General features: G+C 39.9%; 1 protein-coding gene across 1 annotated transcript in view; it reads left to right on the top strand.

The window, feature by feature from the left end:
* Positions 1 to 19,854, top strand: part of LOC144260695 (putative acyl-CoA dehydrogenase 6) — a 132,089-nt gene extending 112,235 nt beyond the window's left edge. The window contains exons 5-9 of the mRNA XM_077809402.1: positions 509 to 676; positions 4,649 to 4,822; positions 13,810 to 13,971; positions 14,113 to 14,263; positions 19,536 to 19,854. Of these exons, the coding sequence (XP_077665528.1) occupies positions 509 to 676; positions 4,649 to 4,822; positions 13,810 to 13,971; positions 14,113 to 14,263; positions 19,536 to 19,629 (749 nt within the window). The 3' untranslated portion in view covers positions 19,630 to 19,854. The remainder of the gene's footprint in view (positions 1 to 508; positions 677 to 4,648; positions 4,823 to 13,809; positions 13,972 to 14,112; positions 14,264 to 19,535) is intronic.
* The last annotated feature ends 6,667 nt before the right edge of the window (positions 19,855 to 26,521 follow it).

The raw sequence follows: 26,521 nt of genomic DNA, 5'->3' as shown, positions 1-26,521 counted from the left end.
CACTGGCCTAGGTGATCTGGTTCCCCACATTTCTCATTGGTTTCATTTCATTCATCTTTTTTCTTTAGATTACCTAAAATGTAGTAGAGCAGAGTGGTCATTCAAACGTAAAGGTTGTCTGCACAATCCTATTGTGGTACCAGGCAGGACCAGCTCTAGGCACCAGCAAAGCAAGCACGTGCTTGGGACGGCACAATTCCAGGGGCCGCCATCCTTTTTTTTTTTTTTTTGACTTGTGCAGTTGCACTCTCGGAGCTTGGGGCGGCAAAAAACCTAGAACCAGCCCTGGTACCTGGTATTTTTTAATCTGAAATATGACTTAAATGAATGCAGATGAACAATTATGGTATCTTTAGCATTTGCTTCCACGACTCTCAACACTTGTTGAGCAGTGAGTGAATGCTAGCTATCTGACTGCTGATGTGACTGAGAGATTAACGCTACCAATCACACCTCAGTCACCTGATCCGTGAAAAGAACCTCTTATTTCACATTTGTTTTTAAATAGGTATCAAAACAACAGCAGTAAGAAAAGGCGATGACTATGTCATAAATGGTGGCAAGATGTGGATTACTTCAGGATGTCAAGCTGACTGGATGTGCCTGCTGGCAAATTCCAGTGAAGGACCTCCCCACCAAAATAAATCTCTTATATGTCTACCAATGAACCTACCAGGTAAAAGCACTGATTTGTTTTTCTTACAGTTTTCTTTTTATTGCGTTTTACAGCATATGATATAAAATCTTTTGGAGAGAACATAATATGTCCTCAACTCAGTGTTATATTGTCAAATAAAGTAACCAAGCAAATATTCCCTAGGATGGAGTACTGCAAAAAGGTATCTGGGGGCCATAGTGGATCACAAGCTAAATATGAGTGAACAGTGTAACACTATTGCAAAAAAAAAAAAAAAGAGCAAGCATCATTCTGGGATATATAAACAGGAGTATTGTGAGCAAGACACGAGAAGTAATTCTTCTGCTGTACTCTGCGCTGATTAGGCCTCAGCTGGAGTACTGTGTCCAGTTCTGGGCACCATATTTCAGGAAAGATGTGGATGAATTGGAGAAAGTCCAGAGAAGAGCAACAAAAATTATTAAAGGTCTAGAAAACATGACCTATGAGGGAAGATTGAAAAATTGGGTTTGTTTAATCTGGAGAAGAGAAGACTTACAGCTGTTGTGGCAACCTGTGGTCTGCACGCGGCCTGTCAGGGTAATCTGCTGGTGGGCCACCAGATCATTTGTTTACATTTGCACGGCCGCCCACAGCTCCCAGTGGCCGCGGTTTGCCATTCTCAGCCAATGGGAGCTGCAGATAGCCGTGCAAATATAAACAAACGATCTGGCAGCCTGCCAGCAGATTACCCTGACGGGCCTCAAGTTGCCCACCACTGACTTGGAGAGAATATGATAACAGTTTTCAAGTACATAAAAAGTTGTTACAAGGAGGAGGGAGAAAAATTGTTCTCCTTAGCCTCTGAGACTAAGACAAGAAGCAATGAGCTTAAATTGCAGCAAGGGAGGTTTAGGTTGGACATTAGAAAAAACTTCTAACTGTCAGGGTGGATAAACACTGGAATAAATTCCCTAGGGAGGTTGTGGAATCTCCATCACTGGAGATTTGTAGGAGCAGGTTAGACAAACACCTGTCAAGGATGGTCTAGATAATACTTAGTCCTGTCATGAGTGCAGGGGACTGGACTTTAGATGATCTCTCAAGGTCCTTCCAGTCCTATGATTCTATGTCACTCTGAAATATTAAATGGTAGGTACAGAATGAATGAATGAACAGAAAGGGACAAAGGGAGGAAATTAAATATTTTGCAGACTTCAGACTCTGATGCCAAAGCTACTGTAACATAAAGGTTTCTTCTGGCCAGAAATATTGTTTAAAAAAGTCTATCAATAGGCTTCTGTTGGAGTAATTTATAAGCTACTCTGGAAACAGATCAGTTAAGTAATTGCCAAGGACAAAATTAATACCTTACAAAACATCATTAAAAACAGATTGAAGCAAAACTCTGAATAAACTATCATAATATCCAGTGTTTTAACCTTGGAGAGGGTCCACAAATGCTGTCCTGGATTCTGGTCCTCCACGACTCCCACCCCACCTCATCCCCCCAAAATGGTGTTCAGCTACTCCTCACAATATATTGTGTATTATTTTATCTTTATAGACTACATGGAGCTTTGGAGGATAAAAACTGTAAACTTCTGTGCTCGCCTTTCATCTTTCCAAAATACTGTTGAACTCTTTCTTTAGTGAGTGAGAATTACAGCACAGAATTTATACTTATATACTACTACTTAGAAAGTTATCAGTATATTAATAGATGTACAAGTTACAAACACTTTTTCACCATAAGAGCATTTAAAACATACGTATATTTCTAGGGGCTAAGTATTTAGTTTTACTAAGTAAATTATTTAAAGTAAGAAGTTTTTAATCATAACTGAAGAAACATGATCACTGAAAGTGTTTATGTTGTAATTTTAAATATACGCCTCTATATATGAGCACATTTTCACTATTACTATATAACAGTATACAATATTTTATCTGTAGTATATTCAGATGTTATATTGTGCAATTGTAATAAAAATTACTTTAGGGGCCTTGTCTGCTATACACACAGTAATACATATAATACAAGATATTACATATATAATAATACGATAACATAATACAAGATGGTAATATATGTATTTCTTATATAAAGAATGCATCTGAGAAATGGTATTTGAGTCATAATGTGTAATCATGTAAATAAAGATTGTGCATTAATACATAACAAACATAAAGTGGGAGCATTAAGGTATCGCATTCAATTTTAATTTTATCATTTCTAAAGCTTTGGTTGCTTAACCATGCAATTTTACTATTGCATTAACATAGTGTTTGTGATTTAATGTTACACAAGCCACTGCTAACACTGTGGTTGGAAGAGCACAACATTTATTTCAACCTAATCTGACATCATGTCTACTATGGAGATGGATTATTAGATAATGCTAAATAAAATTATGGATTTGGGCCCACCTCCTGGTGTAAAGCTCATTCAATCTCTGTATGCCAAAAAAAGGAGGAGTTCTCATATTGTTTCGTTTTGGATCTCCTTGTTGGAGTGAGTGAATGATACAGCCTGGCAAGATACCATAATTGTAGAGAAGATACCATTTGAAACTAGATTGTGAAAATCCTACCTCTATGTTGGGTGAAATTCACCACCTGAGGCATATGCGCCTCTGAAGTGGTGCATTGGCCCATCTGTGCAAGAATAAATTTCACACCTTGATGAGATGTGGGACTTCAGTGGGATTGGGATTGCTTTTTATGGCAGCTCAGTAGTGAGAATAAGTGTTTCAGTGTGGACCAAAACACATTTTCCCTGACATCTGATGTTTAAACTGTTTTCATAAAAGAGCAATTAACAAAGGGTCAAGAGCAATGCTCTCAGGAGGGTTAAATAATGAGCCATATGCATTTAGATGCCACTCAAGACTACTAGAGGCAGAAATGCTTTTTTTCCTCATGTGAAAAGAAAAAAAATTCCTCTATGCTGTTGACGCTGTTTGGGGATTAATTTCAAGTGATTTAACTGTAACTGTCCAGCTGCAAAATGGTCACTGCTAGCTGGCAGAAGAAAATGAATAGCTGGTGTTAGTTGCTGAAAGCCTCCATTGTATTCCATACATATGTAATGTGGCTTTTTAATGTCACTGGAGACATTTTGACCAGACAGGTACCCTCCTTCCAGAAAAATGCGATCATTGCAACATAGTACACTGAGAGAGGGAAAGGAAAGTCTTGGATCTAGTTTCACTAATCCTGAAAATGAGTTGATATGACAACCTATACATTATGTGAGACTAATTTGCAGATATTTATGAATTGGGAACTGCTCATATATTTGAAAGATAACTCAGAGGTTACAAAATACACAGATAAAATGGTCTTATTCCTAAATATCTATTACTGCCTTTACTGCAGTGTTGTCACTCAAAAAGTTACATTAATTTCTGCATTTTATACCATATAAAATAACATAAAAGCTAACCTGATACTGCTAGATTTCTAGAGGTCCATTAAAATAAAGGTTTCAGAGTAGCAGCCGTGTTAATCTGTATCCCTAAAAAGAAAAGGCAGATTTGTGGCACCTTAGAGACTAACAAATTTATTTGAGCATAAGCTTTCGTGAGCTATGGCTCACTTCATCGGATGCATCCACTGAATGCATCCGATGAAGTGAGCTGTAGCTCACGAAAGCTTATGCTCAAATAAATGTGTTAGTCTTTAAGGTGCCACAAGTCCGCCTTTTCTTTTTATTAAAATAAAGGCCATTTCTACTAGCAAATCATTAATTTTTTAGGATTATGAGAAGTAAGGTCTTTAGGATTATGAAAATTCTGATTTCCCATTTAAAAATAGTGGTGTTCTAACAGATAGGGAAGGAATGCTGTGGTTAGGTTTAAGACACTTTCATGTTTTCTTAAATTTAGGATTTTATTGTAGCCTAAGCATAGACATTTTCAAATTTGCAAATATTAGTACAGAACTCTTTCTTTTGTTAAATTAATATATATAATTATATACCGTAGACTCTTATTCCCTGTATTCTTCCTAATCCATCTTTATTTTTAGGTGTTTCCATTGCTAAAAAGATAGACAAGATGGGTATGAGGTCATCAGACACAGCACAGATCTTTTTTGAAGATGTCAGAGTTCCCAGCAAATACCGAATTGGGGAGGAAGGAATGGGCTTTACATACCAGATGTTGCAATTCCAGGAAGAGCGTTTATGGGCAGTAGCCAACAGTAAGTCATCAGCCATACTCCAGGCAAGAGAGAAGACTCTTACAAAATGACTAACAGAATTTACTTTCCTGGTGGTGGATTACAGCTAACTCTTGTGATTCATTTTTGTAAAATTGGTCATAGTCTAGACATAGAGAACTTTATCTTTGTATAGCTGGAATAAAAATGAAATGGAAAGAAAGTAACCTTTGGATACTACTAGTGAGGCACTGTATGGTTTTTGTTGTTTGTTTTTTTTGGTTTGGAGTTTTTTTATGTGTTTGTTTTTGCTGGAGCTTTCTGACAACAGCATGAGGAAGAAGCAGCAGCATTGTGTATGGGCTGCCAATGAAATACAAAGATGATCATAATACATATGGAAAATAGCAAACATGGATTTACCATAAGGCTGCGTTCTGAAACTGCCTGTAATGGAGAAGTTATAATTTTCTGTTTTTTCTTAAGAGAATTTTGTGGCTGTGTAAAGGTGCTCTTCTTTAACAGCTCTCTGTCTCAAATCTTCTATTCACCTTGATACAGGTACAGCATAAGCAGTGGCAGGACAAATTTCCCCGTGCTGCTCTGCCTCTGTGTCTCAAGCCTGAACTGGCAGGCCTCTTCTGTGGGAGTGAGAGTGTGGCTTAGTCTCTAGACCCATTTAGAGCTTGCTTCTGCTCCCATTGGAGTCAATGGGAATTTTGCAGAACTTAAGCAGAAGCAGATGGAGGGTTTTTTTGTTTGTCTGACTTTTGTTTTTATGGTGCCTTCTTTAAGTTTTGTGAAGGTGGTCTTGTAATGCAGACACTTACTGACTGAGAACTGATTGTGACAGCCAGCACTTATTAGTGCATAAAGTACCACACAAGTGCTGAGTATTATTAATAATTAACTTAACTTGGACTACCAAATAGTAATCAAATGGTATCAAATTTCAATCATTACTAATGCAGGACAAATTCAAACCTGTGTCCCTTTACCAGCCTCCTGAACCATTCACTCTTTTACAATATTTACTTAGTTTATAGTATTATTTGGCCCACTCTAAGAAGTGTATCTTTACTAAAATTTCAAAGTTATGTAAAGGTATTTTAGACAGGACTGGTAGCTCTGTCTATTGTTAAGATTGCCCAATGTGTCCCATTATATGATGCTGTTTTCAGTTGCTTATAACTTTGTCCAACTTTAACTGTTCGGGCTGAAATTTTACATGCTGGGCATCTGTATTCAGTCTCAATTCTTCTGGAAAATGTCATCCAAAATGGTTCAGTGATTTCTGAGAATGAGATTAGGAAAAAATAGGCTGTTTGGCTCATCTTAAAAAAAAATCTGGTGACCTTTTCTTTGAACAGCTCTAGCATCCTCAGGCTTTGGAGTGGGGACTTGAAATTTGGTAGGGGGTGAAGGATATGCCTTTTTGCCAGCCCTGTGGAAATCTACCTAAATTTGGCCAAGTAATAAGTCTCAGAAAAATCACAGTTTGCATATGCTCAGTAGAGACTTGTGTGACAAAGCTCTGTTCTTGCCTCTGAGGGTCCCGCGTTTCCTGGCGGATTTTGCTAGCCTCAGAGGCTCACTGTGACCCTCCACGTAACCCTTCTCTCTCTAGAGATGAGGGTCACAGTCTACTGAGCCATTTTCATCATAAGCCAGCGAGGTGGGTGAGGCAAACTTATCCTTCCTTGAACAGTCTCTGTTATCTCCCAGTCTCAGCGATTAATCAGGGGGCAAAGGTGGGGGAGAGGGAGCCCAGGCCCACCCTCTACTCTGGGCTCCAGCCCAGGGACCCTAATAGTATCAGCTATGGTAGCTGACCTTTTAGAAACATGACATGTACAATTCCCTAGCCTACTTCCCCCACAGCAGCCCTCACTTCCTCAAGCTCCACTTCACCCTTATCTCAGGGCCTCCTTCCTTGTGCCTGATATGGTGTGTACTACTCAGTCTCCCTAACAGCACAACTTCCTCCCACAGCTCCTGACACGCACCCCCACCTGACTAACTGGGAGGCTTTTAACTAGTTTCAGCCAGCCCCTGATTGGCTTCAGGTGTCCCAATCAACCTAGCGTTCTCCCTGCCTTCTGGAAAGTTCTTAATTGGCCCCAGGTGTCTTAATTGACCTGGAGCAGCTGCCATTTCACTTATCCTGCTACCAGGGATTTGTTTATCCTGGAGCTAATATATCTATCTCCCACTACTTTTCTATAGCCATCTGGCCTTGCCCCATCACACTTGCTAGAGCTTAACACCTAATGTCTCTAAAGAATCTACCCTCCCTAAGCATGCCCAGCCTCTCCTAGTTCTTAGTGCTGACCAGACTGTGCATGCACCACCCGATCAGAGCGACTGAGTATGCCTCCTCCAGCCCAGGGATAGAGGGACAAAGCTAGATTTTTCCTGTTCAGCCTTATGCTGGCCCTCTGCACTGAGGGTGAATTTCACCCGAAGAGTGCAAGAATCTTGACTGTCTCTAGCCCCTGGGCTGGGAGTAACTCTTTTTTCCATCTCCTCAGTCTTGCATATCCACAAAGTCAGTCACAAGCTGTCCCTTAACCATTGGGATCAACTGCAGAATTCTTTCCATAACACAGACAAAGGTTTGCTGCTGAAGCTTAAAAGACAAAGTATCCCCCCCGCCGCACCCAAAGAGGCAAAAGAGTCTCACTGTGACAAGATTCTTCCTACAGATATTTGTATCATTCTGCTCTTCTACCAGTCCCATCAAAGCCATATAGAAGCTTTTTTTCTTAATTAATTAGTATGTCATTACACAGCAGTTACCATCTATCCCTTGGGGATTGTATGCAAGGAAAAGGCAGCTTTGTCCCCGTTGAAATCTTGTCAATTTTTAAATTTTAATTTGCAGATCTCTCTCTCTTATGACTTGCTCTCATAATTACCACAGTAACTGAAGAGCTGATGTTCCCCTCTCTCCACAGGGATAAGTGAACATTCCAACAGCTGTCCCACTGGGAATGCCACTCAAATTTTAACCACTTCCAGATTTTCCCTTCTCTTCTGCTTTGATGTGGCAGGAATTACATTGCAGAGCCATAGAGTTTAAGGTCAGAAGGGATCATAGGATTGTCCAGCCTGACCTCTTGTGTATCATACGCCATTGCATTTCATCCAGTTATTCCACTAATGAGCAAAATAAGTTGTGGTTTTGTCTAAAGCAATCTTCCTGAAAGGCAGCCAGTCTTGTTTGAAGACATGGGAAATCCACCACTTCTCTTGGTAATTTGTTCCAGTGGTTAATCACCCTCATTGTTAAACATGTGTGCCTTATTTCTGATTAAATTGTCTGGCTTCAGGTTCTGAGCATTGGCATTGGTTCTTGTTATGGCTTACTTCACTATACTGAAAAGCTCTTTGGTACCAGGTATTTTCTCCTTGTGAAGGTACTTATACACTGTAATCAAGTTATTTCTCAGTTTGGTCTTCGATAAACTGAACAGATAGACCTTCTTAAGTCTCTCACTGTAAAGGTGTTTTCCAAGCCTAGAGTCATTTTTGTGGCTCTTTTCTGCTCCCTCTCCAATTTGTCAACATCCCGAGGAACGTATGCACTATTCCAGTATCAGTCTCACCAATGCCATATACTTCCCTACTGTTGTTACTCCCATTTATACATCCATGTATCGCATTAGCCCCTTTTGCCACAGCATCGCATTGTAGGGTGACCAGATGTCCCGATTTTACAGGGACAGTCCCAATTTTTGGGTCTTTTTCTTATATAGGCTCCTATTACCTCCAACCCACATCCCGATTTTTCACACTTGCTGTCTGGTCACCCTATCGCATTAGGAGCTCATGTTGTGTTTCTTGTCCACTATGGCCCCTAAATACTTTTAAGAGTCACAGCTTTCCAGGATATAGTCTGCCATTCTGTAGGTATGGTGTACAAATTTTCTCTATAAAATGTAATAGAAAGTTCCTCCAAGTTTAGAATATAATATGGATGTTGAAATAAAAGACAAACAAAAGAAAGTGGCTGAGAAATCAAAATTGAAGGATAGAGGATTAAATTACACTTTATCTGAGGAAATAACAGTGAAATGGGGAAAAGAGTCCTGTTATGAGAAAGGTGACAGAGGTTCAGAGAAACTTCCTGGTAGACATGATAAAGCCAGACAGCTTTTTGTAAAGGGATTAATGTTGTTAAAAAACATCTGAGACTGAATTTCTCTGAAAACAAAGTCAACCAAATTAGCACAGCCTTGGAAACAATTTTTCATTTTTAAGATATTTTTTAAGTATGTGATCTGCAGGGATCTGTGGTCCTGTAGCTCAGCCTAAAAAGTAATGTGATGCCTGTAATGTGCTGACAAAGACTTTTTGTTGTACTGAGAGAAACATTAGTTGACAGAATAACGTGTATTTCCTTTTCATTTTTTTAAAGGACAACAAGGTTAAAACTATATTATATTAAAAATCTCTTCATACCTCTGGCTCCAGTCCTGCCACTGGATCCGCATGGGAGTGGGGATTCAACCCTGGGAAATCAAATATAGGACTGGGCCTAAGTTGCCTGTAAAACGATATTTTTAAAATCTTTTATTTTCTAAATAGGGGCAGATTTTCAGGGCCAGCCTCCATCCCTGCAGGTGTAAACATTTCTAGATAATCTACTCACCTCTTGGGACCCACAAATGAGAAGGTTGAAGTCTATCTTGTAAAGTGTCCCCTTGCAGTTCAGTGCAGATGCAATTATTTCTGGACACAAAATTGTTCCTATAAAGCATAGACCAGTTCAAGTCTATCTGATAGCCTAATCCATAGTTTGTATACCTGAGGAAGTAGCACATCTTCAAAGAATTTTGTTTTAATCTGTTTCCATTGGAATTTATATTAAGAATAGAACAAAAAGAATAATTTTCTGGAAATGTTTTTATTGGTCTTATGTTTCATAAAAATCTTATTTTGCCAGATCAAAATGTGGTCCCAAATTATTAAACATTCCTTTCTCTCTTTGTCTGCTAAATGTGTCACAAAGACAAGGTGAGTGAGGTAATATCTTTTATTGGACTAACTTCTGTTGGTGAAAGAGACAAGCTTTTGAGTCACACAGAGCTCTTCTTCAGGTCTGGGAAATGTACCCAGACTGTCAGAGCTAAATACAAGGTGAAACAGATTGTTTAGCATAAGTAGTTAACACACATTTCAAGGGACCATTAAAGGTGAAGTAACCAGTTAACACCCTACCAGTCATCCAGTGTCTCTTTTCAGTTGATGATTTTTAGTGTCTAGCAAAGTTATGAAGAGAAGCTTCTAGGCTTGTCTCTTGAAAGTGTTGTGCAGATTTCCTTTGAGAATGAGGACTGGGAGGTCAGAGTAATCACGTTGTGAAAAGTGTTCACCCATAGGTGATGGAGTGTTTTTGTCTTTTATCATTTTTCTGTGTGAGTTCATGTGAGAGCAGTGTTTGTCTGGTTTCACCCACATAGTTATTACTGGGGCATTTAGTGCACTGTATGAGGTACACCATATGTGTGATATGCAAGTGTAGGACCCATGAATCTTGCTAGGTATGTTGTGGGGGTGTTGATCATCAGAGCAGTGGAGATATGCCTACAGGCTTTGCATTTCTTGATCTGACAAGGGCTGCTGCCGCTTTGAGTTGGTGTATCCTATCTGGTGTATCCTCACCTTGCTTCTAGTGATAAGCTCGGAGAGGTTGGCGGTTGTTTGAAGGCCAAAAGAGGGGGTTCAGGAAAGATTTCTTTCAGAGTGTGGTCCCCATTGTGTATGTGTTGTAATTGTTTGATGATAATCCATATGGGTTCCAGTGTGGGGTGTGGTAAGTGACAACTAGGTATATGCGGTCAGAGGGGGTTTTATTTCTGTATGGAAGCAGCTTTCTCAGGGTACTTGGGTGTTCCATGATGTGAGCTACTTCTCTGGTGGAGTGTCCTTGTTTGGGGGAGGCAGTTTTAAGTGTGTTGAGGTATATATCCCAGTTTTTCTCCTCAGAGTCTATTTTGTGGTATCTGAGTGCCTGGCTGTAGATAAATTTCTTGATGTGTTTGGGTGGTTACTAGATCTGTGAAGGCAGGTGTGATTATGTTGGGTTTCTTGTATATAGTTGTTTGTAGGGTTCCATTGTTGAAGCTGATCATGGTGTTCAGGGAGTTGATGCTAGTGTGGGAGTGTTCTACAGAGAATTTGAGGGATGGGTGATAGTTGTTGAAGTTATGGTGGAAATCTATGATGGAGTGTATGTCATCGGTCCAGAAAATGAAAATATCATCAACGTATCTCAGGTATATCATTGGTTTTGTGTTGCATTTGTCCATAAATTCTTCCTCAAGGTGTCCCATGAAGATGTTGGCATATCGTGGAGCCGTCCTACTACCCATCACTGTTCCCATGGTTTGGACAAAGTGTTCATTGTTGAATGTAAAATTCTTATGAGTGAGGATGAAATGGATGAGTTTGATGATGTGTTTGGAGTGGATATCTGAGGGCTGTCCATTATCTTGTAAATATTTGAGGCAGGCAGCAATGCGAGGGATGTTGGTGTACAGGCTACTGATATCCATAATGGCAAGGATGGTGTTCTGAGGAGGTTATAAATGTTGTGGAGTTTCTGGAGGAAGTCAGTTGTGTCGTGGAGGAAGCTGGCCCTTTGTGCGGTGAGTAGTTGGAATATGGGTTCTATGAGTCCTGATACTCCCTCAGTCAGAGTGCTGTGGCCAGATATGATGGGTCTGCATGGGTTCCCATGTTTGTGTATTTTGGGAAGCATATAGAAGGTCCCTAGAGTGGATTTGTGGGGGATGAGGTTGTAGAGTTTCTCTTTGAGTTGTTTGGGGGAGGATTTGATGATCTCCTTAAATTCCTGGGTAAACTGTGGTGTGGAGTCTTCTTTGAGTTCTTTATAGTTGGTGTATAGCAGTGGTTCTCAACCTATTTACCATTGTGGGCCACATGCAATACTACTTGCATAACCCTGAGGATGTCACATGGGCCGCAGCTGTGTGCTGATTGGGCCGCAAGTGGCGAATCACTTATGGTATAATATAGTAAATATATCACAGACATTAATAAAAGTAGCTGTGTTTCTTGCTTTCTTGAAGAAAATAATGAAGCACACCTTTCTGTTCATAATGTGACATGCCCATTCAATTTTAAAAATCTGTCATGTTGCCCTCAGGACAACATGGACCCCTACAGAGTCCCACAGATGCTAGCAGATCACACTGTAAGACTGGGGACCTGGACAGTAAAGTGCAGATCTCTTTTATTTATTAATTCCTATATTCAACTTGGAGGTGATGGGAAAGTTTAATGTGTGCTAAGTCCGTAGAATGGTATCTTTCTAAATACTTAATTTGTGCATGGGGGCTCAGGTCTGTGAGTCATGCAGCCAGGGCCAAGTCAGAGAACAATGATAAATGTTTAGGCATGAGGTGCTCTGCATTCTGATGTGGCAGATTGTTAGGCTTGGGAGTAGATGGGGATGTCCCCTTTGTATCCCTGAGGAATGACCTTGCACATTGGTTATCAGTAGAATGAAGAGAGCTTAGTTCATTTCTTCTAGTTTAAGGAGAGTTGTAGAAAGACTAGGCATGGGAAATTATGTACAGGGGAGCAGATTGTTCCACATATGTCTACTGTTGTTACCCAGGGTTTTCAGAACCCACAGTAGTGGTAACTTAACTATTTCACTCTAGGTGGTATCAAGAATAAATCAACGGGAACACAGAAATTCCATCTGATAAAAGATTAATGCAAGTAAGCGTGCTCTGTCTAAAACTGCAGTTTATTAGATTTAAGCACTCACAGACATAAGCAATAAGTTTAGAACATCCCAAATATTTACCTAAAATCTGGAATAGTATTGAGTAATTAACAGCAGGTTTACTTTGGCCAGTTGCTAACCCACTGGGGAGAAAAGGTGTAGGGAAAAATGTCTCTCAGGATGGCTTCAGAGGTCTGCTCCAAGTACACTGTATTAGCTAACCTTTATAACTAACTTCTACAAAACACGTAGGTCATCGTGACCCCTACTAAATCATCACTTTTCCTAACTTTCAATAAACTACTTATCAACAAACATTCCTAACAATCTTAATTGTAATAAACTTCTATATCAAAGGCGCCCAGATTCAAGGTTTTCTGTCCACTTATTTTCTTTCAGTCTCAGTTGTTGACCTTTTTCTCTCCACTCCTATTCTGATTAGCAGAAATTGCCAGCTAGTTTTGACCTTGCCTCTAAAAGCCTGCTTTCAAATTAACCCTATACTATGTGGTGTTCTATTTTATTAATTCATGGTGGCTGAATGCACATAATAGGATTGCCATTAGCATGATCACATTCTGGGGTACACTCCTACCCCTCAAATCCAGGGTAACACTCTAGGATTCTTACACCATCCTTTGAGGCCACTGGACTCTACGGACTAATGGTCTTATTGAGTATAGTAATTCTTATGTTCCTACAGTTCAGAATTCTTTGTTCCTTTAGCTTGTCCCAACATGTACAGAAGGTTATATGGGTGTGATGGGTGACCAGTGATGAGACAGAAGCAAGGAGTAGCCTTGAAAGTGATGCAGAATGGGATGTGGAGTCCCTGAAGGGACTCATAAAGATGGGTGATGAGGCAGGGAAGATGAGTTTGGCAGCTGTGCCGTGTGGATGGCCTAGAAGGAATGAGGTGAATGGAGAGAAGAAGGTTACAATAATCAAGGTAGGAGATTACTGAAGCATGGACAAGGGTAGTGGCAGTAGATATAGAAAAGAAGATGTTCTTTATACATACATACACTCTAAAGTCTTTCTTCAAGACATATTGGAATGACGGACATCTGTGGGGAAGTGAAACTATAAATAGTAAATAAGCCCCATAGAATAATTTATTTTTAAATAACTAGTTTATTCATTGTACCTATTTCACACAAGCTGGGAGGAAAAAAAAGTCTTCCTTTTTAACAAACCTCACACACACCACATAACCGCAAAACCCTTGAGTAAAAACAGCTGTTGTTCTGTGCTTTGATTCCTCTAGTCCTGGCACCAATGGAAAATGTGATAGAAGAAACTATTGACTATACTCGCCAACGGAAAATATACAACCAGCCAGTACTGCATAACCAAACAGTGCACTTTCGCCTGGCAGAATTAGCAACTGAGGTGGAACTTGTTCGCTCTCTGCTCTACCAGGCTGTTGGTAAGCTTCCACATTTGGCTTCAGGAATATACTCTTAATATCAAAAAATTGTCATGATTGGAAATCTGTGGGAAGGGGGTTGGGAGTGAAGTTATACTGCAGTCAGTGACTTACTATAGAATTTGTGCTTTTTTATTTTAGCTCTCTATATAAGAGGCAATGATGTGACCAAATTTGCTTCCATGGCTAAACTAAAGGCAGGTCGTCTAGCCCGTGAGCTGAGTGATAATTGCCTCCAGTTCTGGGGAGGAATGGGATTCACCAATGAGGTGCTAGTGAGCAGACTTTACAGGTGAGTCACTGTTTGAGAATGTGAAAGGTTTTGACTCTGCTTTAAATAACTTTGATCAAATATATGGAGTATTAAAAACCCTACATGGGATGTTTGCTCTTTCCAGTTTTGCTGCAGTGAAAATAATCTGGAACAGACCCTCAGTTGATGTAAATAATGAAGTTCCATTGGAGTTACAGAAGCCACAGATCTGATCCTTTGATTATCTCCTGCCTGATCCTGCAGTGGGATCCACAGGCAGAGAGTTTCATTGGCTCCAATGTGACTTTGCCTAGGTGTAACGGTCAAGGAACATGGAAGAAGATCCCTTTTGCAGGGATCTTCTTTAAACAGTAATTGTGTGGTTTAATCTACCCACAAGGCTCGTCTGAAACTCAAGTAAAGGGAGTGGTCACTGGTGACTCCATATTCCTTCTACAGTTCACCATTAGCCCTATATGTCTCTAAGGCAGTAGCTCCAGAGAGAAGGACACCTTAATGACAGGTCCTTTCCCCATTAGCAAGGGGGTGCCTATCCTAGGTGCTCCTGACACAAATTACAGAACCAAAATAAAAATGAATGAGCAACAGAACTTGACCCCCCATAAAAATGGATTCAGGAGTCTACCTTTAGGCTCCTGTTTTTGAAACTCAACACTCCGCACAGCTCCAACAACCTTTCCCCTGGTGGACCTTCCAGTATTCTTCTCTGGCAGCCTGTGTGGGGCTAGCTCAGGGATCTTTTCCAAGGCATGTGGAGGAATGAAATTCTGCCTCTCGCTCCCTCAATGCTGCCCCTTGGATGGGATTTAAGAGGTGCAAAGGTCTTACAGTGGCCCTACACACCATGAGTAAATTTTACCTGTAGAGACTCTGTGGACTTTTAAAAGGGAGATGCCAAACTATACACCCTGAGCCCACTGAGATTCCTGCAAAGATGATAAAAACAGAGGGAAGAGAAATACTGACTATAGAAATGAGCAAAATTGTAAGGAGAATATTTTCTATGCATTGCCAATAATCCTTTAAGTGGGATGCTGGCTCCAGTACCCTGTGTTCTTTTGGAGGATGGTTATAGCCTATATGCCAAGTGATGTTATTGCTGTATGAATTTTTACATAAACAAAATATGGATCTTAAATTCTCTTGCTTATAGTAGATTTCAGCTTGCATATCAAACCTCATAACAAGATGCCTAACAAAGTGTTAGTGGAATCAGGGTTAGGTCTGTCAAGATACTAATAAATATACCATTTCTGCGTAAAGTGGCAATAGGAAAATTGAAAAAATGGAAGTTATAAAAATTTTACTTCTTTATAATGTGTTACTTTGTTTCTAGAAATAAAGCTCTTGAAATACTTTACTAAAAATTACATCAGAGCACAGGATATAAACTGTCAACAGTCTCATTGCTAACAACCTCTTCTGTTAAACCAATGCAACAGAAGAAGGAAAGTGTTATTTAAAAATGTCTGATATAAAACTGCCGTCCCTTTGTGAGAAAGGCTGTAGAACTGCTGCTTCAGAGAGGCAAGGCTGATGTGGGCTGGCTGAAGAAGAGCTCGGATGTGTTGACCACAAGGTAGTGATATGGCAATTTCCCGAGCAGGGAGCAGTGTAAGTGCTTCATTCCCCAGAGCACCTTTCTGCAAGCTTCCTGCCCTTTTCAGAGCATGTTGCTGTTGGCAGAGGTGTTGTAATACATTTGTATTACATATGCCTCAGGAGTAGGATTTCCGTGGAGGAGGGAAATAAATCTCATGCATTTGAAAAGGTTTGATTTGTCCTCTGAACTTGTGGTTTTGGCACCATAGCTACTTCTGGGAGCACCCGTCTGACTCTGCTATGGCTGTTCTGGCCCATTCCAGGATAGGGCAGGTATGTATAAGGATTCCAGGATAAGCAGACTAGTGTAGTTATGTACTTGCTCTCCAGCTGGCAAATCCAGCACATTTCCTATTGGGATCTAACCTGTGCCTGCCATCTAATATTAAAGAAATAAATCCTTGCCACCTCAAAAGAAAAAGCCTTAGAAATAGACCTAAATGATGATGATCACAGTCCAGAATTTTGTTATGAACTAATACAATTCCATGGCTGGATAATTATAGTCACCAGAGAGGTGAAGTAAGAATATCACCTGAAGGAACAAACAGGTTTACTCTGTGATCCTTTGTAATCTCTACTAATAAACAAAGCAGCAAGTCTCCTAATACTAGCTCTTCCTTTTACTCAGACATTGCTGTAATCAGTTCACATCACTGTGACGTTTGTACAGCAGCAAGCAGCTGTTACTGTAAGTGCATGCATGGCATGTCCATTCAGTCATACCAGGAAAATTAATTTGCAAAGTAATCCTTAGTAAGCAGCGTTAGTGCTTGACACACAGGTCAGTCTGCTATTACTTCAGCAAGCATCATGAACTATGATAACTGTTTAATACAGTCAATACATTTGAAATTGCTTAACAGTGTTGGTAGGGAGTTTTAACTAGACATTGTACAAACCTGTCTGCCAAGTTGTTTCAGTAATTGTTATCACTTTAAGTTCAATAGCTCTGAAATCATTTGTTCTACAAAAGTATTTCCAACGTACAGAGTTGTTAGAAGATGGAATTAATGAAGGCTAGTTACCCCTCCCCCTCACTAAACACATCCTGCTGCTTTTATGTAATACATTTCCCAGATGTTTCACTTCTTATATCTCAGTGTTTATTAAATAAAATAGATATAGTAAGGATTTTTCTTTTCTTTTTTGGGGGGAGAGGAGGAGGAGAAAATCATTTTCGCTCACTGATTCCAGATATATGATTGTTTCATGGAAAGATCCCCATTTTATATAGGCAGACATCTTCCATATATTACATATTTGGATATTCAACAAACTTAGATTTCATTTTAATATAACATGACTTTTTTAGCTTGTCAGTGACTAACTAATTTTCTTTATTAGAAACTATTTAAATTTGTAAAGGGTTATGATCAACCTGAAATCTAGTCATCACAAAATTTTTTTACAGTAGTTTAAAATACTACAAGCTACCTCTGACTTCTGTCAACTGTTACAGTGTTGCAGTCGCGCATTCCTGCTTTTTAAATGTTTTTCTTCCCCAGTTGCTGTGTGTAAAACCCAAGCAAGCAACAGGGGAAACTGATTATTGGCTATGCTTATGAAACAGGTAAAATGACTGTAAATGGTGCTGCCAAAAGTGCAAGGTGGGGTAAATCCAAAAGATATCTTTTTCTCAAATACCTTTTAGTTATTGCTAGGCAAAGTTTTATTAGTAATAGATAAAATTATAAGTATGGTTTTTAAATTGTTACTTTGAATAACCAAGCATTTGCTCGGTTTCAGAGTAGCAGCCGTGTTAGTCTGTATTCGCAAAAAGAAAAGGAGTACTTGTGGCACCTTAGAGACTAACAAATTTTTTTGAGCATAAGCTTTTGTGAGCTACAGCTCACTGCATCGGATGCATTCAGTGGAAAATACAGTGGGGAGATTTATATTTCCCCATGTTTATCTCCCCCCCCCCCCACTGTTCCTCAGACGTTCTTGTCAACTGCTGGAAATGGTCCACCTTGATTATCACTACAAGGTGTGTTTCCCCCCCCCCACACTCTCCTGTTGGTAATAGCTCACCTTAAGTGACAGGTTTCAGAGTAGCAGCTGTGTTAGTCTGTATTCGCAAAAAGAAAAGGAGTACTTGTGGCACCTTAGAGACTAACCAATTTATTTGAGCATGAGCTTTCGTGAGCTACAGCTCACGTCATCGGAGTGAGCTGTAGCTCACGAAAGCTCATGCTCAAATAAATTGGTTAGTTTCTAAGGTGCCACAAGTACGTCTTTTCTTTTCACCTTAAGTGATCACTCTGGTTACAGTGTGTATGGTAACACCCATTGTTTCATGTTCTCTGTGTATATAAATCTCCCCACTGTATTTTCCACTGCATGCATCCGATGAAGTGAGTTGTAGCTCACGAAAGCTTATGCTCAAATAAATTTGTTAGTCTCTAAGGTGCCACAAGTCCTCTTTTCTTCAAGCGTTCTTTCAAGCTTGAATTATTTTGTGGTTTTTTAGAAAATGTTTAAAAAGTCAGTGTAACCTTTTATGTTGTTTTTTCAAACAGACCATAAATCTTATGAACGTATACATCTGATCTAGAATGACTCTAAGTAATTTCTTCTTTTCTTGATATGTGTCTGATTACCACAATGTCGCTATTGAATTGAAGAGTGGTAGTTTAGCAAAACAATTTTTTCCCCCAGGGAAAATCAAATTTACAAAGAAAATAGGAAAGAGCAGGGGCATGGTGGTTTATAGATCTGAGTTGCTATGAGAATTTAGGCATCACGGGTGGGGATGGCTCAGTGGTATAACAGCCAGCTTTTCAATTACTATTGCTGAAACCACCCACTCAAAAATAAGTAGGGTTAGAGCGGCCCTTCCAGGAAGATAAACTAAGTAAAAGTAAGGCCTTAAAAATAGTCTTATCAGATCAGGGTGGATGTTGGATACCATGATGTATTTTAAGAAGTAGTATTTACTCCAAAGTCATGCAAAAATGAACTGCCCCCAGTGTTCTGCAGAACCCTTGCTGCTGTTCGATTGTGACCCTTCACTACAGAGATCACTGAAGTTCAATGCTACAGACTACACTGAATTTCTGAAAAGTTAAAGGATGCAAGATGCCTTTTCTCCCTAGAACCCTTTTAGGGAACCTGCTCTCTCTACCCTCCATCCCCAGCAGACACAATTCCTTTTGTAAAGTGCAGCCTTCATCGTGGGGAGCATGGAGATTTCAAGTGTTAGCCTAACAAACTTGGACAATCTAAACAGTGTAGACAATGGAACACAAGCTGCTCTTCAAAGGTTTCTCTGGCCAATTTTTAAAGCTGTAGGAAGTTAGCAAAGGGGCAAATCCTTCATAAGCTTTACTTTGAAGGGGAAACAAAATTACTGAAATTCAGAGCTAGCATTACACTTGAAGAAAACTGCATTTCCAAACTTTAGGCTATGTCTGAAGCAATGCTGTGTTTTTCTTTTCAAACAACCGGAAAAGTTCCTTCGCTCTGATTGATGTGTATGTACAATATTAACTCAGGTTTTGTCTAGGAAGTATATACACTTCTACAGCTAGAGTATGTTTCTGTGTAAGAAAACCAAGGAAAAGTAGCTTTGTAGTAACTAAATGTGTGTCGGGGGCGGGGGCGGGGAGAGGAAACATTTCAGTTCAGCATGAATTTTCAGCTGATGTATCATACAAATGTTTTCACCCATTCTTTTTCTCTGCAGAGACTCAAGACTACTGTCAATAGGGGCTGGTGCAGATGAAGTCATGCTTTCCATTATATGCAAATATATGGAAACTCTTCCACAAAAGAAGTAACACCCAGCAACAGTTACATTTCTTCATTGAAAATTCATGAGAGAGATACAGTATATTGATTACGTACTGAAAGAATAAGCAATATATTTAAGGTGAAATTTAAGTGAAATTTTCTAGCATTTATGCCAATGATCTACTAGTTAGTGCCTTTGTATGCAAAATTTCTTGTACCATAACTTTTAAATTAAATACTGAAATTAAAAGAAAGTAATCTGAAAACATGTATCCTCTTGCAACATTTTTTTCTCTTGTTGCAGACTAGTTGCTGCTTGTGAGTGGTCCAGTGCAGGGGTGGCCAACCTGAGCCTGAGATGGAGCCAGAATTTACCAAAGTACATTGCTAAAGAGTCACAGTAATATGTCAGTAGCCCCCCGTCAGCTCTCCCCCCAGCCCTGTGCCTTCTGCCGGCCGGCAGCCCTGCTGATCAGCGCCTCCCACTCCCTCCCCGCACCTCCCAATCAGCTGTTTTGTGATGTACAGGAGGCTGGGGTCGGGGGTGGTGGTGGAGCGAGGACATGACAGGCTCAGGGGAGGGGCGGGAAAGAGTGGAGTGGGGGCAGGGCCTGTGGCAGAGCCAGGGGTTGAGCAGTGAGCACCCCCCAGCACATTGGAAAGTTGGCGCCTGTAGGTCCAGTCGCAGAGTCGGTGCCTGTACAAGGAGCCACATATTAACTTCTGAAGAGCGACATATGGCTCCGGAGCCACGTGTTGGCCACCCCTGGTCTAGTGCATATTAAGTAAATGGAGTGAGTGTCTACTTATATAAGCAAGGTACACCTACATTTAAAAAATCTAAACCATGATAAAATTGAGTGCCGCCTTGCCACATCCAGTGCAAGAGACAATTCTACCAGTAGTTTACTTAAGCAAATTTTAATGTAAAACTGCACTGAACACCAACCATATTGGAGACATGCACTTCATCTTAGGTTGTAAGCTCTTTGGGGAACGGACTTTCTTTTTCTTCAGTGGTTGTACGGTCCCTGGTCCAGAATTAGCACTTCTAGGCACCACAGTTTCTCATTTCTCATACCACATTTCTTGCACTTGTACATTCCGTTACTGGAACGGTAATTCTGCTGTCCTTCACTCACCTATAGGTTACCTAACTCTCACTTAGTAATATTAAATGATCAATAGCTCACACACTGCAGAAAGTGGATCTACATATACATCATTCATTTTGAACAGTGGCCATAAGTCTGGTAATATTCCCTTATATACCTAGTCCTTAGCTATCCGGGGGTAGCCGTGTTTGTCTGTATCCACAAAAATAACAAGGAGTCCGGTGGCACCTGAAAGCCTAACATATTTATTTGAGCATAAGCTTGCATGGGTAAAAAACCACTTCTTCAGATGGTTCTTTAGAAGTGGGGTTTTTACCCACAAAAGCTTATGCCCAAATAAATCTGTTAGTCTCTAAGGTGCCACCGGACACTCTGTAGTCCTTAGCTGAATTGTTACAGTCTGCAACCACACTGGGGAAGTTATACAGTCTACTGCCTGTGTTATACAGGAGGATACACTGGATGAGCACAAGGGTCCTTTCCGGCTTTGGAATCTATGATTGACAGGAGTTTACACTGGTTAGGACCTAAGGACCAAATAGACAACAACTTTTTTTTCTTTTCATTTTCTCTAAATAGATCAGTCCATTAATATTTGCTCATTTTGAATATTGATTCATCAGTGTCAGTTACACTTATTGGAATTGTTTAAACTTGATTAAATGTGTTTCACAGTGCCGTAAATTGTAATTGCTTTAAAGTACAAATATGTGACAAATGAAATTTGATTGGACAAATTAGCATAATTTGTTACAGAAGTCCCTGTCATGCAATGTACAGCTGCTTGCAATAAATGTAAAGGTTAGTTTTACATTATACTTACATTGAATCAAAATTAGTCTTTACATTTCAACCTTATCTGTACCTTCAAAATTGACTCTGGTTATTCCTTCCACCACTTTTAGATGAGAACAAAGCCTTTTAAACTGAAACATATTAAAAAATCAACTGTCAAAAACCATTTTACTGCAAAAAGAATGCTTTTGATGGGATTACTGCTCATTAAAATGGAGAATTTTCACAGTTTAATGATAAATCATAATGTATGTCTTAAGGAATCTCCACAGCATTGTGGGGTTAATTCTTTAAAGCAGATATTTCCTTTAAGCATCATGACAGCTAATATAAAAGTACATTGCAACTTGAAATACTTGTTTTGCTGGTACAGTAAAATACCATTTGCATTAAGTGCAAGAGCCATTTAAAATTACTAATTTTTAAAAAACCCAACCCCACAGCAATTAAATTTAAAAACAAAAGCAAAGAGAATTACAATATACATTGGAGAACTGTGTGAATAACCGACAGTTTGGTTTGGTGGCAGTTCTGAAAACTAAAAAAGAATAAAAACCATTTTGAGCTGAATCAAACATTTTTGTTTGACCCAGAAAATAATATTGCATTTAACATTTGGTTTTTAACAACATTAAAGGAAATTTCAAATAGTTGTTTCAAACTGAAATGTTTAGTTTCAAATATGTCAAAGCATAACTGGGGTTTTTTTGCCAAAACAATTTGCTAAAATCAATGCAAATTAACCAAGTGTTGTGGTCAACCCAAATTTTCACTTTTCACCAATAGTTTTGGTTGAAAAATGTTATTCAGCTCTAATATTTGTGCATTTGACACAATACTAGCGAGTGGACTAGTTTTCGTATAGCACCCACATCTGTAGTGAGTAAATGCAGAGTATTTTATGACCATAAGACCATATCATAGCACTCAAATATTTGCTGATCTATGGAGAAACTAACATTTTTGGTATGAATTATGAAACGTTCTAAGTAATGATATTTTGTTGTATCTAAAGCTATCCAGAGGCCAGTGCTTATTTCTGAGTGGTGTTAATTTCAATGGAATAAATGGGCCCAGAAAGTCACAGGTGTTAGTGATCTTGTCATTGTACAACACTAAATAGTTAAAGATGGTTTAGGCCAAGGGGTTGAGCAGAGACATCAGCCAGCATGTCGACAACCACCATTAAAAAGCTATCCTTTTATTAAAGATACAGAAAAGGAAATGATAGAGATTTGAAAGGTAAAGTATTAAGTAAGTGTTAAAATGAAAACCTCTCGCTTTCTATTCAGCTGCAGACAGTTTTATAGAGAATGCACCTCGGTTGACAATCTTTTAGGTGGTATTAAAGATGGTAACAGCTGGTCTTCTTTAGGGGAAAGAGAAGATTACTTGAGACGGGAGTAGAGCTGTAAAAGTCTGATCCCACTGCAAGACAAAACACACATGAAAGAGGAGAAAAACAATGATGGAAAATATAGTTTCTGTCTCTAGTGCTTGCTGCTGGAGAAATACAGGTACAGCATAGTCTTATCAAGCCACTTTGACATCAGCAACATCAGGCTCTTAGGGCACTCCTCTTGATTGTCTTTGGCTTCACTGCAGTGCTGCAAAAGATGCAGTTGTTTGGCTGGTTAAGCCCAACTCTTATTAAACAAAAGGCGGAAAGAGAAGGAAAAAGGACAAACGAGAGAAGAAGTAAGAGCAGAAACCCAACTATTACAGTCCAGCTGGTGGGCAGGATTTAGTCAGAACTGGTGGAGGTGACAATATCCTCTGGGCTGGGTTGCTCAGGACATCTCTCATGCTCAAAATGATGAAGACTTAGTGCTATCACAATGAATCTTGAGGCCTCAGAAGCCTGTGAAGATGGCACCCAGGATGGTAAAGCTCACTCCTTTCAGTCCACCTGTCTTCCACCATTGGAATTTCCCTCAAAGTCTTTAAGGAACCCAAAAGGGGTAATAGGAAGATTAGCTCATCTTTCTTTATTTTGTCCACCAACTAGTCCTAGTTTTTTACACCAATTTTGATCCATTAATTTCTTATTCCATTTGCTTTTTCTTACCAGTCACCACCTTAGGAATCCTTGGGTGGTACAAGAATACCCTTTTGTTTAGATTAATTCAATCTAACTTCTGCTGACTTTCCAAGTAATTTTATGTTAACAGGCTGTGTTGGACTTTTGTTACCTTGAACAACGTAAGAGTCCAGGCCTCTGCACTACAGGGGTTGCAAGACATCGTCTCCCCCAAATAGTCTCCTTACATATAGTATCCTCTACATACTGAAATATTCCTCAAGAAAGGGTCATTCTATTTCTACAGAAGTTCTCTCTCAACCTTTTCCAAATGAATGGCTGGGATTCTGAGTCAAATCTTCATACTGCACATTTACTTCTGTTAAAAGGCCGATACTTCATCCATTGTTCATCTTTATAATTTAAAATGCACTGGTAAAACCTACTGAAACACATAGTTTGTAACCTACAGCCGTCCACATGAGCTGCACGCTCTTAACTGGTTTCAGAGTAGCAGCCGTGTTAGTCTGTATTCGCAAAAAGATTCTCTTTGCGCTCTTAACTGTATCCCAGCCCAATAATTTCAGGCTACGAGAGATATCAAAATAACTTAATGCCATTAAAGTTGAGGCGCTCTAGTGTGATTAAAAATAAATACCCTTTTCACATCTCATTTCTCAGAGATGCATCATTTAAAGTACCCTATACTGATGCTATAGAAATCTCTGGTTGGAGAGAGGAAAGCCATGAAGTTCTCACGCATTCTAAGGAATCAGGCCATTACTGTGCTACTAATGCATTATACAAAACTTTTTTTTTCTGATGTAGCATATTGAGAAGTTAGGCAACCATAGCAGATTAAAGGAGTTTGTTTTTTCCCCTCTGTGACAGGTTCCCCCCAGGGTGCCACCTGGAACTGGGGTACCACTGAGCTCTCTGACCCACCAGCCTGGGTTCACTCTCATACTGCACTGCCGTGACAAGCTGCAGACATGCTCCCCGTCTTAACTTCCCCAAACATACACACAGGTCGGGATACATCCAGCTGCAGTTACACGCAGGCTCTCTGACTAGCCACTGCATGAACCAACAGTAGAAAGGCTAAAGCCAAGGTAACTCCCAGCGTCCCAGACACGCACCCACTCTAGAGCATAAACCCAAAATTATACCATCTTGTGCTTCACAGGGAACTGTACAGTATAAGCTGAGTTTGCTCTCCCCCCACCCCCCCACCCCCAATGTGGAGAGAAATATGCAGCAGCTCCTCTGAGCTACGATTCCCACACACCTCACTCTAAACTCACTTGTTTAGAGAAAGCAAAAACAAGTCTATTTACTACAAAAGATAGATTTTAAGTGATTATAAAGGATAGCAAACAGATCAAAGCAGATTACCTTGTAAATAAAAACGCAAACTAAGTCTAAGATACTAGAAAGGTGGGCTATGAATTAGCAAATTCTCACCCTGGCCGATGATACAAGCAGGCTGCAGATTCTTAAGGGGCAAGCTGTGCTTGCTTTACAGCTTGGAATCCTCAAGTCTTTCATACACCTGCTAGAAATTTCTTTAGCCGGGGTCCAGCACTTTCCCCAGTTCAGTCATTGCTTCTCAGGTGTTTCCAGGAGTCTTCTTGGGTGGGGAGTCAAGAACAACAGATGTCACTCCCTGCCTTATATAGCTTTAACATATGGTGGGAACCTTTGTTTCAAAACTTAGTCCCCAGACTGGTTTGTAGAAACATACTGACATCCCAAGATGGAGTCCAGAATCATATAGCCTGGTCACATGTCCTTGTAGAGTCATAGCAGCCATCACTCACGGGCTGTCTGGAGTGTTCCCTGGAAGGGTCACCAGGTAGAAGATAAGCTTCTCCTAAGGCCTATTGTTTTCCCTCATGGCTCACTGCCCTGAATAGACCCTTCCCAGCCAGCTATCTAGACTGAAAGCATCTTGTCTAGTGGGCATCACTCATGTGTCACCAGGTTTGAAGTACAGATACATAGTATTTGTAACTTCAGAGACAAAAATAATACATACATACAAATGGGATAATCATATTCAGCAAATCATAACTTTTCCAGTGACATCCCACATGACCCATCTTGCATAAAATACATCATGATTATGCTATAATCATATCTCACTATGAAGAATAAGGGGTGTAGTGTCACTCCCTCCTCATATTTTACTGTTCCTTCATGCTTAAAGATCCCTCACTTTTCTCCAAAGTATCAGATCTATTTTTCCTGGAAAACTAATGAGGTAGTAATATCAAGAAAAGGCTAAGACTCAAGCTACAGTTTTCCCAGGCATCAAGGGTTAGGGAGATGAGTCTTTCATAGACATACCTTTTACTCACCTGTTGAGATTTAAAACCTACACCTCAAAATCCTGTCAGTTTTAAACAATCTAAGAATCAAATAGAGGCAGATTTTATATTCTGAGGATTCCCACAAAGGCTGAGAAAAGGCAAGAATAAACTGTAAAGCAGTACTAGTGTGAACCCTGGTGTTAGGGCAACACTTCTGGGCAAGGGCAGAAAACAAGTATACCAACATGCATTCAAGTGTAGTTCAATTATGCTATGTGTTGCACACGCAATGAGTCCCTGCCCGTATAGGTATTTGTATGCACCAGGCAGAGAGAAAAAAAAGTAGTCTATGTAGTGAAACTGTTCAGCTACTATGTTTGATCACCAAAAAGAGATGCTGCAGTAACATGAAGACAGTATGTGCATCTATGTATGTATTGTGACAAAGTCTGGCTGGACAGCTGCAAGAGAATAGTGGAAGGGCTGTTTGATAAAGGCCATTTTCCCTATCAACTGAGGGGTTACCTCAGTGCAACTAGGGACACCTGAGTCCAATCAAGGGCTGCCTGAGACATTTATAAACCCCTCTTCTGGTGAGAGAGGGGGCAGAGAGACAAGTTGTTGCAGGGCTAGCGGTAGCTGGAAGATAGGCTTCTCCAGGGTGAGGGGCTGCTCTGCTCCTGACAAGGGAAACAAC

This window comes from Eretmochelys imbricata, chromosome 2, assembly GCF_965152235.1.
Source record: "Eretmochelys imbricata isolate rEreImb1 chromosome 2, rEreImb1.hap1, whole genome shotgun sequence".
In the NCBI taxonomy this organism is placed as follows: domain Eukaryota; kingdom Metazoa; phylum Chordata; order Testudines; family Cheloniidae; genus Eretmochelys; species Eretmochelys imbricata.
This window is presented reverse-complemented; position numbering and strand designations above follow the sequence as displayed.